Source organism: Myxine glutinosa, chromosome 13, assembly GCF_964187855.1.
Source record: "Myxine glutinosa chromosome 13, kmMyxGlut1.1, whole genome shotgun sequence".
NCBI lineage: Eukaryota > Metazoa > Chordata > Myxini > Myxiniformes > Myxinidae > Myxine > Myxine glutinosa.
This window is the reverse complement of record NC_136273.1, coordinates 56,956,800-56,970,784: the sequence shown is the minus strand read 5'-3', so window position 1 is coordinate 56,970,784 and position 13,985 is coordinate 56,956,800. Positions and strand designations below refer to the sequence as shown.

Genomic DNA, 13,985 nt, shown 5'->3' with positions numbered 1-13,985 from the left:
TACCATTATTACCATTGTCGTTATCATTTTATTGTCATTGTTATCATTATTGTCATTATGAACAATATCATTGTTATTATCATTATCATTATGTGCCATTATCATCCTTATGTATCATTACCATTATCAGTTCAATTATATGTAATTAAGAGACATACTCACGTTGTGTGCAGACAAACTGACAAACAAATGGACCCAAATGCAATACCCTCTCCTCTGGCGGTGGTAACTAGAACTAGGGTTGCCTTATTTGACTTTCAAACTAGAACGATACTCTTCGACGTCACGACGTTGACCGACCGATATGCCTCCACCCACATTATCACATCATTGTAATACTTGTACCAAGTTTGCTTTAAATCCATACAGCTGTTTTCAAGGTATCACATTTTTACCTGACATGACCTCTGACTTTGACCTCCTGACCCCAAAATTTAATCAGTTCATGTTTACATCATTATACATACCTGTACCAAGTTTTAATTTAAATCCCTTCAGCTGTTCACACGTTATCACATTTTTACCTAACATGATTTTTGACCTTTGACCTCGGAGCCCCAATATTTAATCAGTTGATCTTTACATCATTATACATATCTGTACCAAGTTTGAATGAGATCACTTCAGCCGTTCTGAAGTTATAGACATATTACAGACTTTGACGTTTGACCTCTTGACTCCAAATTCGAATCAGTTAACCTTTACATCATTATACATACCTGTACCAAGTTTGAATTAGATCACTTCAGCCGTTCTCAAGTTGTAGACCTATTACAGACTTTGACCTTTGACATCTTGACCCCAAAATCCAATCAGGTCATCTTTACATCATTCTACATAAGTGTACCAAATTTGATTAGAATTCCATCACTGGTTCACAAGTTATCGCGGTAATAGGATTTTTTTTACCTAACATGACCTCTCACCTTTGGCCTTTGACCTCGTGACCCCAACGTCTAATCAGTTCGTCTTTACCCTATTATACATACCAGCACCAAGCTTGACTAAGATCCCTTCAGCCGTTCTCAAGTTATCGCGGTAACGAAAACCTGTCATGGAGGGACGGACAGACGGACAGACGGACAGCCGGACGGACAACTTGAAAACATAATGGCTCTGGCGAATTCTTCAACGGAGGCATATAAAGAGGACACAGAGGTGGGGTGTGTTTGTATCAGTATACACTTTCTATGATATATATACTACTGTGTTCAAAAAGTATCCGACCTTTATTTTTCGTGCGTAAAAAAAAAGAAGCTAGGGAGGCGTTGATTGGTGCACGTATGTAGGCGATCCTAATGCGCACGCGTGAATTTTTTCCCACCTGCAGAAGCTGTCATTCGACGGCAGACCGCCGATGAGTGAGGACATGTAAGTGAGCGCCGTCGGATTTTCGTTTTTGACAAAATAACGGAAAAACTTGAACAACGCTACTGCATCAAATTTTGTGTAAAGCTTGGCGATTCCCAAGTGGAAACGATCCGCAAGATTCAACACCGTTCATTCCATTATGAAGGAGGATTTGGGCTTCAGGAGAATCTCAGCGAAGTTCGTACCAAAGCTGCTATGCTAACGATTGAGCAGAAGCAACTCCGTTTGGAGATCGCACAGGACATGCTGGAGACTGTAAACAGCGATCCCAGCTTCCTCAACACAGTGATCACTGGCGATGAGTCCTGGGTTTATGGGTACGACCCAACATCCCCGAGGCCAAAAAACACAAAATTTGATGCAGTAGCGTTGTTCAAGTTTTTCCATCATTTTGTCAAAAACGAAAATCCGACGGCGCTCACTTACATGTCCTCACTCATCGGCGGTCTGCCGTCGAATGACAGCTTCTGCAGGTGGGAAAAAATTCACGCGTGTGCATTAGGATCGCCTACATACGTGCACCAATCAACGCCTCCCTAGCTTCTTCTTTTTTACGCATGAAAAATAAAGGTCGGATACTTTTTGAACACACTACGTATACACTGTGTACTACATGCCATCTACATAAATTATCAATAAATAAGAACAAGTGTACTATGGCCTCAAAAATCAGTTATAATTATTCAAATTTCAATATTCCTCTTTACACGAAGTGAGTTTCACCATTCCTTCAATATTGCGAATGAGGGTGATGAACTGCTTTATTGTGCTTGTCCGAAACCACATGAGATTGTAAATCAATAGCAGCTTTATTTGTCAAATGTATGTATGTACCAGCTCTACAAACCAAGCACTCAGCTTCCTATTCTTCTTGATCACTTTGAAAACGCAGGAAATTTGTCTTTAGTTCTGCAGCGAATTTATACTTTCGCTTTGGTATTGTAAAGAAGAAAATCAAAGAAATGGATACAGTACGGACTCAGAAAAGACACTGAATGAGCATGCTGCTGGACTCCGTCACTTCGAGGTTGGACAGGAAGTGGACGCGTGATGTTCGAACACGTCCATTACGACATGACGGAGTAGTACGGACTTGTACCAAGCTGTCCTGGTCTAAACATTTAAATAACCACATTTTATCACTAAGAAAATGTCCAAAAATGGCTTAACCACTTAAATAAGGTAAAAAAAAGTATCCCAAATCTTAAATATTATCCCTTTGAAAATGCAAAATCAAAAAAACCGCAAAACCCCAACATTTTTAGATATGAAAAAACCCATTTAAGGAACGAAAAGGAGGACATGTCTGATGTCTGGCAAAAAACGGATGTATGGTAACCCTTACTAGAGCAGCACTCGGTAAAGCGCAAACCTCCGCCAGGTTGAATAGTTTACCTTTTATATCCCTTTGATAGGCCGGATCAATCCATAACGTTTTGCGATATCAACCTCACAAACAGACAGACAGAGGTGAATACATAACCTCCGTCAACCTCTGTGGTGGAAATAACAAGAAACTCTCACGCTGGAGAGTTTGGAGAAGGTGAAAGGATTTTGGAGTTTGCTGATGGAGCTGATTTGTTGATTTGTAATACTCAGTTCCAGAAAGAGGACAATAAGCTTGTTACATACACGTCAGGTGGGTCGACGACAACCGTTGACTACCTGATGGTGCGTCGGCGAGATAGGGGGCACCTCCGGGACACAAAGGTGATCCCGGGGGAGGAGGCTGTTTCACAGCACCACTTGGTTGTCTGCGACATAAGGGTGAAAGGTGCGAGGAGAGCTCGGCGGGTAAAGTACCAACCGAGAATGAAGGTGTGGAGGTTGAAAGAAGTGACAGTAAGGGAGGCATTAAAAGGGAGGCTGAGTAGGGTAGAGGATGATGTGGTTGAGCTTGAAAGTGGTTGGATGTCAATGAAAGCTAGTCTGTTGGGAGCCGTTGGTGAGGTATGTGGATGGACAAAAGGACCACCGAGGCACTCGGAAACATGGTGGTGGGATGTTGAGGTTGGAAAGAGGATTGACGAGAAGAGGAAGAAGTTCAAAGAGTGGCAGAAGGCGAAGGGTACGGGAGCAGAAACAGCAGAGCATGAAAGTTATAAGGCAGCCAGGAAGGCTGCAAAGAAAGAGGTAGCAAAGGCGCAGGAGGCATGTAGGAAAATGTTCGGAGAACGCTTGGATTCGGAAGAGGGTCAGAAAGCAGTATTCAGGATTGCAAAGCAGATAGCGAAAGAGAGGTGTGATGTGATGGGGGTGAGTTGCTTGAAGGATGAAGTGGGACAAATCGTTGTCGACCCAGATGGAATTAAAGGAAGATGGAAAAGATATATGGAAATGCTGTTGAATACAGAGAATGAATGGGATGGCAACATAGAGAGTAACCCAGTTTTAGGACCGGCAGAGAAGATAACTGAGAAGGAAGTTGAGGAAGCGATAAAAGCAATGAAGAGTGGAAAAGCGGGAGGGCCGACGGGAGTTGTGGGAGATATGTTGAAGGCAGCAGGAAGTTGGGGTGTGAAGAGAATGACAGAGATCTGTAATTTGGTGGTGAAAGAAGGCCGCATTCCAGTGGATTGGGAACTGAGTACCCTTGTCCCTCTATACAAGGGGAAAGGTGACCCTCTGGAGTGTGGCTCGTACCGAGCGATAAAGTTATTGGAGCATGGAATGAAGGTATTGGAAAGGGTGTTGGAGAGGAGGATAAGGAAGAAAGTGAAGATCGACGAAATGCAGTTTGGATTTATGCCAGGAAGAGGAACGACAGATGCGCTTTTCATTGTGAGGCAGTTGCAGGAGAAGTACATGGATAAGAGGAAGAAGTTGTTTTTTGGGTTTGTTGATCTGGAGAAAGCATTCGATAGGGTTCCACGCAAAGTATTGACATGGGCATTGAGGAAGTTAGGAGTGGAGGAATGGTTGATCAGAGTAGTGATGGCAATGTACAAAAGAGCACGCACAGCTGTAAGGACGAAGGACGGGAACAGTGGTGAGTTTGAGGTGAAGGTGGGAGTGCATCAGGGGTCGGTACTAAGTCCACTACTATTTGTAGCTGTGATGGAGGTGCTGGCTCAGACCGTAAAGGAGGGTTTACCGTGGGAGTTGTTGTATGCAGATGATCTGGTGTTGATTGCGGAAAGTATGGATGGACTGAAGGAAAAGATGAACAAGTGGAAGGAATGTATGGAGACAAAAGGTCTGAAGGTGAATATCGGAAAGACAAAGGTGATGGCAAGTGGTAAAGCATGTGGTGAGGTGGAAAGAACTGGGAAGTGGCCGTGTGCTGTGTGTAGGAAGGGTGTCGGAGTGAACTCCATTCAATGTACAATGTGTGCTGAGTGGGTTCATCAAAAATGTAGTGGTCTGAGAGGGTCATTAACCAGTGTGGCAGCTACATTCAAATGTAAGGTGTGCACAGAGGGAGCTGCAGATGGAGGAAATGTTGAGTTGGATCTTGGAGACGGCGTGAAGCTGGAAGGTGTGAAAACATTTTGCTACCTCGGAGACATGCTGAATGGAGAAGGTGGATCAGACTCGGCAACGGTTGCTCGAGTGAGATGTGCATGGAAGAAGTTTCGGGAACTGAGTGGCGTGCTGATGAGGAGGAGAGTGTCGCTGAAGCTGAAGGGAAAGGTGTATGCTGCATGTGTGAGAAGTGTTATGATTTATGGGAGCGAGACATGGGTAATGAACGTAGAGCAGCAACAAAGGCTGGAAAGGGTGGAAATGCGAATGGTTCGATGGATGTGCGGAGTATCGTTGAGAGAGAGGAAGACAAATGATGAATTGCGAAAGATGATGGGAATATTGCCTGTGATTGATGCTGTGAAGAGGAACAGGTTGAGATGGTTTGGTCATGTATTGAGGAAGGATGAAAGTGACTGGTTGAGAAGAGTGATGGAAGTTAATGTAGTAGGAAGTAGAGGACAGGGAAGACCGAGAAAGACTTGGCTAAAGATGGTGGAAGAAGAAATGCGGGCAAGGGGGTTAACAAGGAGAGATGCAGAAAATAGGGCAAAATGGAGAAGATTGTCATGGGGACCGCAAGGCTAACCCCCGCTCTGGCAGGGAACATGGCCTTAAAATGCATGTTGTTGTTGTTGTTGTCTCACGCTGGAGGAGGCCATTTGGCCTATTGTGCCTGCACTTTATCAACACATTCACTCAATCAGTGTATGCTGTAACCACACCATATATATTACCACCCAAAGATATCCTTCTCCTGTGTGAATGAATGAATGAATGAGTGATCGTTTTAAGGCCATTTTCCCCGCTCGAGCGGGGGTTGTGTGACATGCTCCAAAATTGCCCCTTGCATCGCATCATGTAATCAATATTTCCATTCTACGTATATACCATTATCACCATCAGTATGTTCCATCCATTATCACCATCAGTATGTACCATTACCACATTACTAAGCTGTTGATAACCATGGACCTCCCAGCCTCGGTGGTGTAACGGTTGGAGCATCCGCCCTGAGTCTGGAAGGTTGGTGTTCCGAACCCCCGGCCAAGTCATACCAACTGTTACATATTTATGTGAATGTATGTGAATTACTATTCAGGTCTTTGCTTATCAATGTGGACTCGATTAAAGGTTGTTGTGATTAAAGGGTCAGGAGCCCTTCTGGGAAAAAGGAGACCGGAAACGGAAGAAGAAAAGACACGAGGTCCTGGAGAAGCGTCGATTCTTCTTCTTCCTCGCCGAGCTCGGACGCGAGCGGTATCGATTGAGCAACGTAACAGAATCGGTGTTTAAAAGCCCGTCTGGCGAGAGGAGTTACCGGGAGGTGTAACTACCCTTTGACACGTCAAGTCGCCGTGGGTTCGTGCACGGAACCAAGCAGCTGGCACAGTTCGCCTCACCGTCTACAAGGCCGCGTACGGGTCGCACCTTGGGCCGCGCGCGCTGGGCAAGCCGCGTGTTGCTTTGCCTGCTTTGCTGTACCCGCTTTGCTTGGCCAGGAGGTGCGTGCTGCAGCCGTTGTTCCCGGTACGGGACGTGCCCGGTGAAAGCACGTCAGGAAGGGTCCGTTCAACCGCCCACGTGCGGAGATCGAACTACCGGAGTACGGAGACATTGAGAGAGACATTGACAATGGAGGGAGTCGGGAGTGGGGCTCACGTGAGGAATGTATAAGATGGCCATCTTAGAGTTATTATAGATGAGTTTACATCTTTGTACTATTGATTGCGGATTGTGGATGGTTGTTGATTGCTCGGGGAATATATCATTGATTATTCCGGATCCTTGGTGTGGGGTTTCTTATTGATTGGAATTCAGATTTATGCGTTATGAAAGAGCATAAATAATAGATCTTTCTGGCGGAGTTCCTCTCACGGTCTGGGGGTCACCGAGACCAGGTAGTCACCGGGAGGACCACGTAACACCAACCACTTTTGAAATGGTACGTCCTACTTCCTTGGTTGAGGCTCAGCATTTAAAAAGGATAGAGCATGGACAAACAACCATAGATTAGTAATAATAGCACAGGCTTAGATGGGCCTAAATGGCCTCCTCCTGCATCAAAAGTTCCTTGTAAGGGAACATATTAATAATATATTATTATTATTATCATTCTGCGGTTACCGAAGAAGCCTTGAACACATTTGATCGTTTTCCCTGCCGAGAAATAAACAGTTTACAGGGAATAGCTTCCTTGTAATCGGCTTCCCCCTTGTAACCACATTCCTGGAACTCCAAGGTGAAAAAAACCACAGTCTCGTGCTTGATGTGCTGCAACCAGGCTAATAAGGGCTATTTATAGTTACTATGACTTTTCCCTTTCACATTTTGACCCAATTATTAAATATTTTCTGAATAATTTCATAATAAAGGTTTGTTGAAAATTTGACGACAAAAGCTGAAATCGTAAAATATGTATGGCCTGAACAGACAGACAAACACAAACACAGAAATGACGACAAAATCCCCGACTCCTGCTACGTGGGCGGACGGGCTAATAAGGAAATTAGAAGCAGGAAGGGGCGATTTTGCCCATCATGCTTGTGCCACAGTTCAGGTCTGGCAGCATGCGCCGAAGCAGCACGTCGCCACGCCCACCTTCCACTGGCACTTCTGCGGCCTCTGTCTGGTCATCCCCCGGGTAGTTGCCCAGCCCATCCATATCTCATTGAGGTGCTGATCCACCAGTTGCAACCACGAGGCACGTGGTCAGCCCGTTGGCTTCCTCCACTCACGTGGAGCCATCGCTGAGACAAACTAGTGAGCAGGATTAGCATCAGGAAAATGAGTCACATGTTCATACTGCTGCAGCTGACACTTACGGACTATACACGTACCAAATCTCCTCTGAGTCTCTCTCAGTAAATGCTCGTTCGACACAATGCCCAACCAGCGATAGCTAATGATTATTCGAAGAGTCCTGGAACCGAAGGAGTTACGTATTTGTCTCAGATCCTTGGTCAGAGTCAAAGTCTCACATCCGTAGAACAAGACTGGAAGCACCAAGGACCTAAATATTTGGATTTTTGTTTTCCTGCATAGGAACTGACAGCACCACACCCCATGGTCCAGTGAATCCATGACTCCCCAGGCCTGCTCCAGATGTCTATCAACCTCGAGCTCACAACATACGGAGGAAATTAATATCACTGCCAAGGCAAGTGAATCTCTGTGACCTCAACATCCTCACCATAGACAGGTACAGACAAGTTAGCAGCATCAAATATGTCATTGAAAGCCGGAATCTTAGTCTTGACCCAGGAGACCCATAATCCCAGTGGCTCCAACTCCTCATTCAGCGCCTTGAGGGCCTCACTAAGGATGCACAGAAGGTCATAGACCTTGGTACTCCCAAACAATGCAATGCAGTTATATCTCTCCAACATGCTTTTTAGAATCCAGTCCATACAAGGGGTGAAAAGTGTGGGGGTCAGTACACACTCGTGACAAATTCAAGTAACAACTGCAATTAAATCAGAGGTGGAACCACCACACCTCACAACACACTCAGTAGTAGAGTATAGTTGAGAAATCAGATCTGTCAGCTTTGGTGGCAACCCACGAAGATTGAGGATCCTCCTCTAGGGGGAATCCCGATTCACTGAATCAAATGCTTTGTGGAAATCAACATAGGCTGTAAGCAGCCCCTGCTGAAACTCTCACCTACATTTGGTGAGGAGCCGAAGAGCAACGATATGGTCATTTGTGTACTTCTTTGGTGTAAAGCCAGACTGCTTGGGCGTTGGTGGTCAAGTAAATGGTGGCGAACACTATCAATAACTATCCAAGCAAAGATTTTGCCTGGCAATGAGAGCAGCGTCACCCCATCAGTAGTTGTTGCACTGTTGCAGTCCTGGCGATCACCCTTCCCTTTCCAGAGAGGGACAACAAGATCCCTTTTCCAGTCAGATGGGATGATGCCTGTGCTCCAAACAGCACAGAAATGCATTGAACAACTTGAGTACAGCATTTCCACCAGCCTTGAGAGGCTCGGCATTGATGCCACAAATCCCAGCAGCTTTGCCCCCTTTCAACTGGTTCACCACAGCCTGTGTTTCCACAAACGAAGGCAGTTCACAGTTAATTGGACGGTCAGCAATAGGGATAGTAACCCCCCTGACTTTGAACTCACCAGCTGGTGGGTCAGCTTGGTAAAGCCACTCGAAGTAACTGGCCTAGTGGGCCTCCACATCAAGACACCTCTGTCAAGAGCTCACCACCCTCCTCTCTAACTGTAGTACACCGAGTCAAGGAACTTAGTAATATTCTGCCTAATTCCAGACCCATGGGGACCAACACATGTCTCATAACCAACCCTATCAATGCCAGTCGATGCATTGAAATCCCCTAAGACTCGATGAGAATTTCACCTGGAGTACTGATCAACCATAGACTGCAGCGCGGCATAGAATGTCTCCTCAGTGAGATTACTCACCTCAGTCGGAGCATATAGAGACCAGGGAAATGACACCTAGAGAGTGACGAATCCTGAGTCTTATAATACGCTTGTTGACCAGTGTTTCATCGATTACCATAGGAGTCAGCTTGTTGGACACAACTACAGCAACTTCATGGGAATGGTAACTATCAGAGTGACCAGACCAGTAGTAGGTGTAACCACCCATCATGATTTCACCACTCCGGTCTTCCAACCTTAGAAAGTGCTGCAATACTGATGTTCAAACGCTGGAGCTCAGATGACAGTAGAGACGGGTGATCATCCTCTCTTAGAGTGGACATTCCAGGCACCCACCTGAAGGGACCGCCTCAGGTTAACCCGAGGAGACCGTCGTTTGGTAGACTACACCTCAAGACCACCCCGAGACACACCACCACAACCCAACCCAGCAGGGTTGCCCCATGGTTTTCTTCCTAACATCAAATAATGGGGGTCCTAAAGGGTTTACCCCCATTGGGGGAATGGGGATGAGAAAAGTGTGGCAGGTCATGCCGAGAGGCAGGGAATCCCAGGACGAGTTCCATCCCAGGATTCCCTGCCTCTTACATGGAAGCATATCTGGTCCATCCACCAGGTTTTATTCCAATACATCATATACATTATTCAGAAAATAATTTATATACAAAATCCACCTGAAGTGTGGGTAAACTGCTGGTTATGAATAATGATGGTCCCAGTATTGATCCCTCAGGTACCCCGCTACTTACATCCTCCCAGCCACAGCCACTCTTTGCTTCTTATCACCAATCGAGTTTGTAATCAAGTTAGCTTCTAGCTCTACCAGCCACTCCGCAAGCCCTCGCCTGAGCTAACAACCTTCCATGTGGTATCTTATCATATGCCTTCTGAATGTCTAGATATACATCCACTGCACTTCCCTCAAACACCCATTCAGAAATTGCTTCATAGAACTCCATATGGTTTGTTAACCAAGATCTCTCTTCTGTAAATTCGTGCTAACAGAATTTAACTTCATTTAAATTGTTCCCCATATCATTAAGATTAACATCTCTAATCTTACTATATATAATTCACCTAATGTCCGTCTGTCCGTTCCCAGGTACCACAAAAATGGCTGAACCGATCGCAACGATATTTTGGGTGGGTAATCCTGGGACCCCCTGGAGTAAAATAGGCTTTTTTCCCCTTTTTTTTTTGTATACTGAATCGACGCTCGTGAAAGAGCTAACATTTACTTCACAAACAAATCAACCAGACAAACAAAATATATAAAAAGAGGGAGCGGAAGACAAGATGGGGAGAGAAGGGGAAGCACACAAACACAACATTTGAGAGCAGGGAGATGTGTGGAAGGGAGAGGGCTTGGGGGGAGGAGGCGTAGGAAGGGGGGGGGGGGGGAGGGAGAAGTATAAAACACAAGGACACCAAGGAATTGGTAGGAATGGGCGGTAGCTTAAGATGAGCCAGGTGTGATCGAGTTGTCATGTGTGTAAGTTGGAGATGTCCGATTGATTTACTTGTGCATTGTGTCAAATGGGAATGTGTAGTTAGTTATCCATGCACACTTAAAAAAAACATGGGGGATATGGTTATCAACTCTGTCTGTCTGTCTGTTTGTCCGTCCATCTGCCTGTCTGTCCGTCCGTCTGTCCGACAAGCTATCTCCTAACAGTTGTTCAGAAATTCACCAAACTTGGTCGTTATTATCACCACATTGCAAAAGGTGCAATAGCAGTATCATTTTGTCCTTGGCCCTGGGTCATGAGGCAGGGGTCAAAAGGTCAACAACCAAAAAATGCAATTACGGGCACATTTTAAAACCTTTTTTTAATGAGACTTTGTTTTTGCAATCATCATTAGGTGACGCATGAAATATGTACGATTTTTTTGGATTTGAGCCATGCTTTTGGATTTGTGATTCATGCTCCAGGTGGGGACTTTGGGTCACAGGGGTCAAAAGGTCAAATACCAAAAAATGCAGTTACGGGCACATTTTAAAACCTTTTTTAATGAGACTTTGTTTTTGCAATCATCATTAGGTGAGGCATGAAATATGTACGATTTCTTTGGATTTGAGCCATGCTTTTGGATTTGAGATTCATGCTCCAGGTGGGGACTTTGGGTCACAGGGGTCAAAAGATCAAATACCAAAAAATGCAATTACGGACACATTTTAAAACCTTTTTTTAATGAAACTTTGTTTTTGCAATCATCATTAGGTGATGCATAAAATATGTACGATTTTTTTGGATTTGAGCCATGCTTTTGGATTTGAGATTCATGCTCCAGGTGGGGACTTTGGGTCACAGAGGTCAAAACAGAAGATTTTTTAAAAACTCATAATTTGATATTGGGTCATTCCTAGCAGAAATTTTTGCCATGTTTCAACTTTGCTTTAAGTGGGTAGCAATGCAGCTCGCAAACTTTTTATGCAACTAGCAAAAGAAAGGGGTTACAGTTAGGGATAGTGTTGTGTCCCTTGTCTGTTGGGAATGTGGAAATGACTCGGGTTTGGTGGACTTGGTGTTCTCGTGTTTCTGAATTTGCTTGTGTATTTTTGTGTAATTCTGGAATAAAGGTCATTGCGGTAATAAAGAGGAAAGATCTTCATTATGGGATGGACGTGAGTGGACTTTGACCAACGAGCGGGTTCGGTATGCATATGGGACTGCAATCGACTGTGCGGTGAACTTTGCTCCGAGTGCGCTGATCCTAATTTGGGAAAAGTTTTCCTAACTCAGTAAAAGTTTTGAGAGAGTGAGAGTTGGAACGCGTGCTGTTTGTTCGCAGCTTGGGTGCACCACGCGGGTGTTCACGAATCTGCGAGAGACCAAAAGACATCTCTCTTCCGAGGTGGTGGGGTCAAGAGGGGAGAAGTTTGAAAGTTCTGCATTGTAATAAGCATCGACCCGCTCGACATGGCTCGGCTCGTCGGACGCTTAGCGCTCGTTACAGGTAAGGTTCCACAACCACAAGGCCGTCAGGCAACCATACCGTGATCTAAGATGCATGGAGGAGCTTGTGAACATCATTTCAGGCAGGACGGAGACAGTAGTAGACATCATTGTACTTTAACATCTTATAATGGAGCTAATGCACACATGGCTGCACATGTATGTATATTGTGATTAAGGAGGCCGAAAGAAAGATGTAAGGATCGTTTCACATGACCATTTCTTGTGATCACCCCTACCTTGTTTACACCCCTATCTGTCTGTCTGTTTGTTTGTGAACAGGATATCTCAAAAAGTTGTGGAGGGATTTGGTGGAAAGGTTGGTTAGGTGACAAGGACGAAATGATTAGATTTTGGGGAAGATCCGGATCTGGATACGAGAATTTTTAAGTGATTATTCACCATTGAGTGATGGGGCCAAAAACGATATGTAGCATGATATTTCAAAAAGTTGTTGATGACTTCTGACAAAACCTAGTGGATGGGGTGGGTAAGTGACAAGAACAAATCGATTAGATTTTGGTTCATATCGGATCTAGATCCGACCTATCAGTGAGATACAAAATGTAAACTGTTCAGCCTAGTGGAGGTATGCTCTCTACCGAGTGCCGTTCTTGTATACCCCTGTTTCTGATGGGACTGGGCATGGTCAACTTCAATCAAACCTCTTCTGTTATTCGCTGCTGTGGGGTCTTATGCTCATGCTCCAGTGAAGGGTTCACTTTCATTGGATGCTCTTCAGAGAGCCAAATAACCTGAAGAATCTGCAAATTTGATTGAAGTATTAAATACACCCATCAGCTTTTTTTTGGCCTTCCACATCTGCTACTGGGTGATCAGCATCAAGGATTGTGGGTTGTGTAATCACTTCTCTCTGTGTGTGTGTGTGTGTGTGTGTGTGTGTGTGTGTGTGTGTGTGTGTGTGTGTGTGTGTGTGTGTGTGTGTGTGTGTGTGTGTGTGTGTGTGTGTGTCTAGGCCAAAACGTTTTACCATTTGGGCTTTTGTCATCAAATTTTCAACAAACCTTTATTATGACAATATGGAGAAGATATTTAACTAGAAGACAGGGCAGCATGTAGAATCATACTAACATAATCATAAGAATTTAAACAAACAAACAAAAAAATACCTATTTTGGTGGGCAACCCCCCACCCTGATCCCCAACCCCGTATACCTCCTCAGACACCAATTTTTCTAATGCCGTGAACAAACTTAGGTACATCACGGGTGATGAAGGATGTGGTGAAGTTTCATCGGAATTGTATGTGTAGTTTCAGAGAAGAAAGCAAATACCTATTTTGGGGGGTCAAACCTGGACCCACTTTGACCCCCCATAAACCCCCTAAGACTTCGATTTTCCTGGTGCTGTGAACAAACTTTGGTACATCACAGTTCATGAAGGATGTGATCAAGTTTCATTGAAATATTGTGTGTAGTTTCAGAGGAAAAAGCAATTCCTATTTTGTGGGTCAAATCTGGACCCACTTTGACCCCCAGTAAACCCCCTTACACCCAGAACGTTTCAATGCCGTGACCAAACTTTAATCACAGCACAATAGGCTATGAGCCAAGGGGGTTGGTCGGTACCATACAGATGGAGTAAGGCTCATTGTGATTTTTAGCAAGATATATGTCCCTAGATATGAAAAAAAAGTGATAGCAGTGTATAACTCTCGGCCATCTCTGTGTTATCACCCGAAATATTATTATACGCCCGCTTCGCTTCGCCAAAAAATGTGATATTTGCTAAAATTGGAATAAATATGTTTT

The 13,985-nt window shown here is 44.6% G+C and overlaps 1 protein-coding gene across 7 annotated transcripts in view; it reads left to right on the top strand.

Annotated features, from left to right (window-relative positions):
• The window catches only part of HSD17B8 (hydroxysteroid 17-beta dehydrogenase 8), a 50,523-nt gene that overhangs the window by 10,339 nt on the left and 26,199 nt on the right, over nucleotides 1-13,985 (top strand). For 3 of the 7 annotated variants that reach the window (XM_078767534.1, XM_078767530.1, XM_078767532.1), the window contains exon 2: nucleotides 12,050-12,214. In XM_078767534.1, the coding sequence (XP_078623660.1) occupies nucleotides 12,178-12,214 (37 nt within the window). In that variant the 5' untranslated portion in view covers nucleotides 12,050-12,177. Of the gene's footprint in view, nucleotides 1-11,822; nucleotides 11,961-12,049; nucleotides 12,215-13,985 lie in introns of those variants that run through there. The other 4 variants (XM_068134458.2, XM_078767529.1, XM_078767531.1 and 1 more) reach the window with 4 other exon arrangements.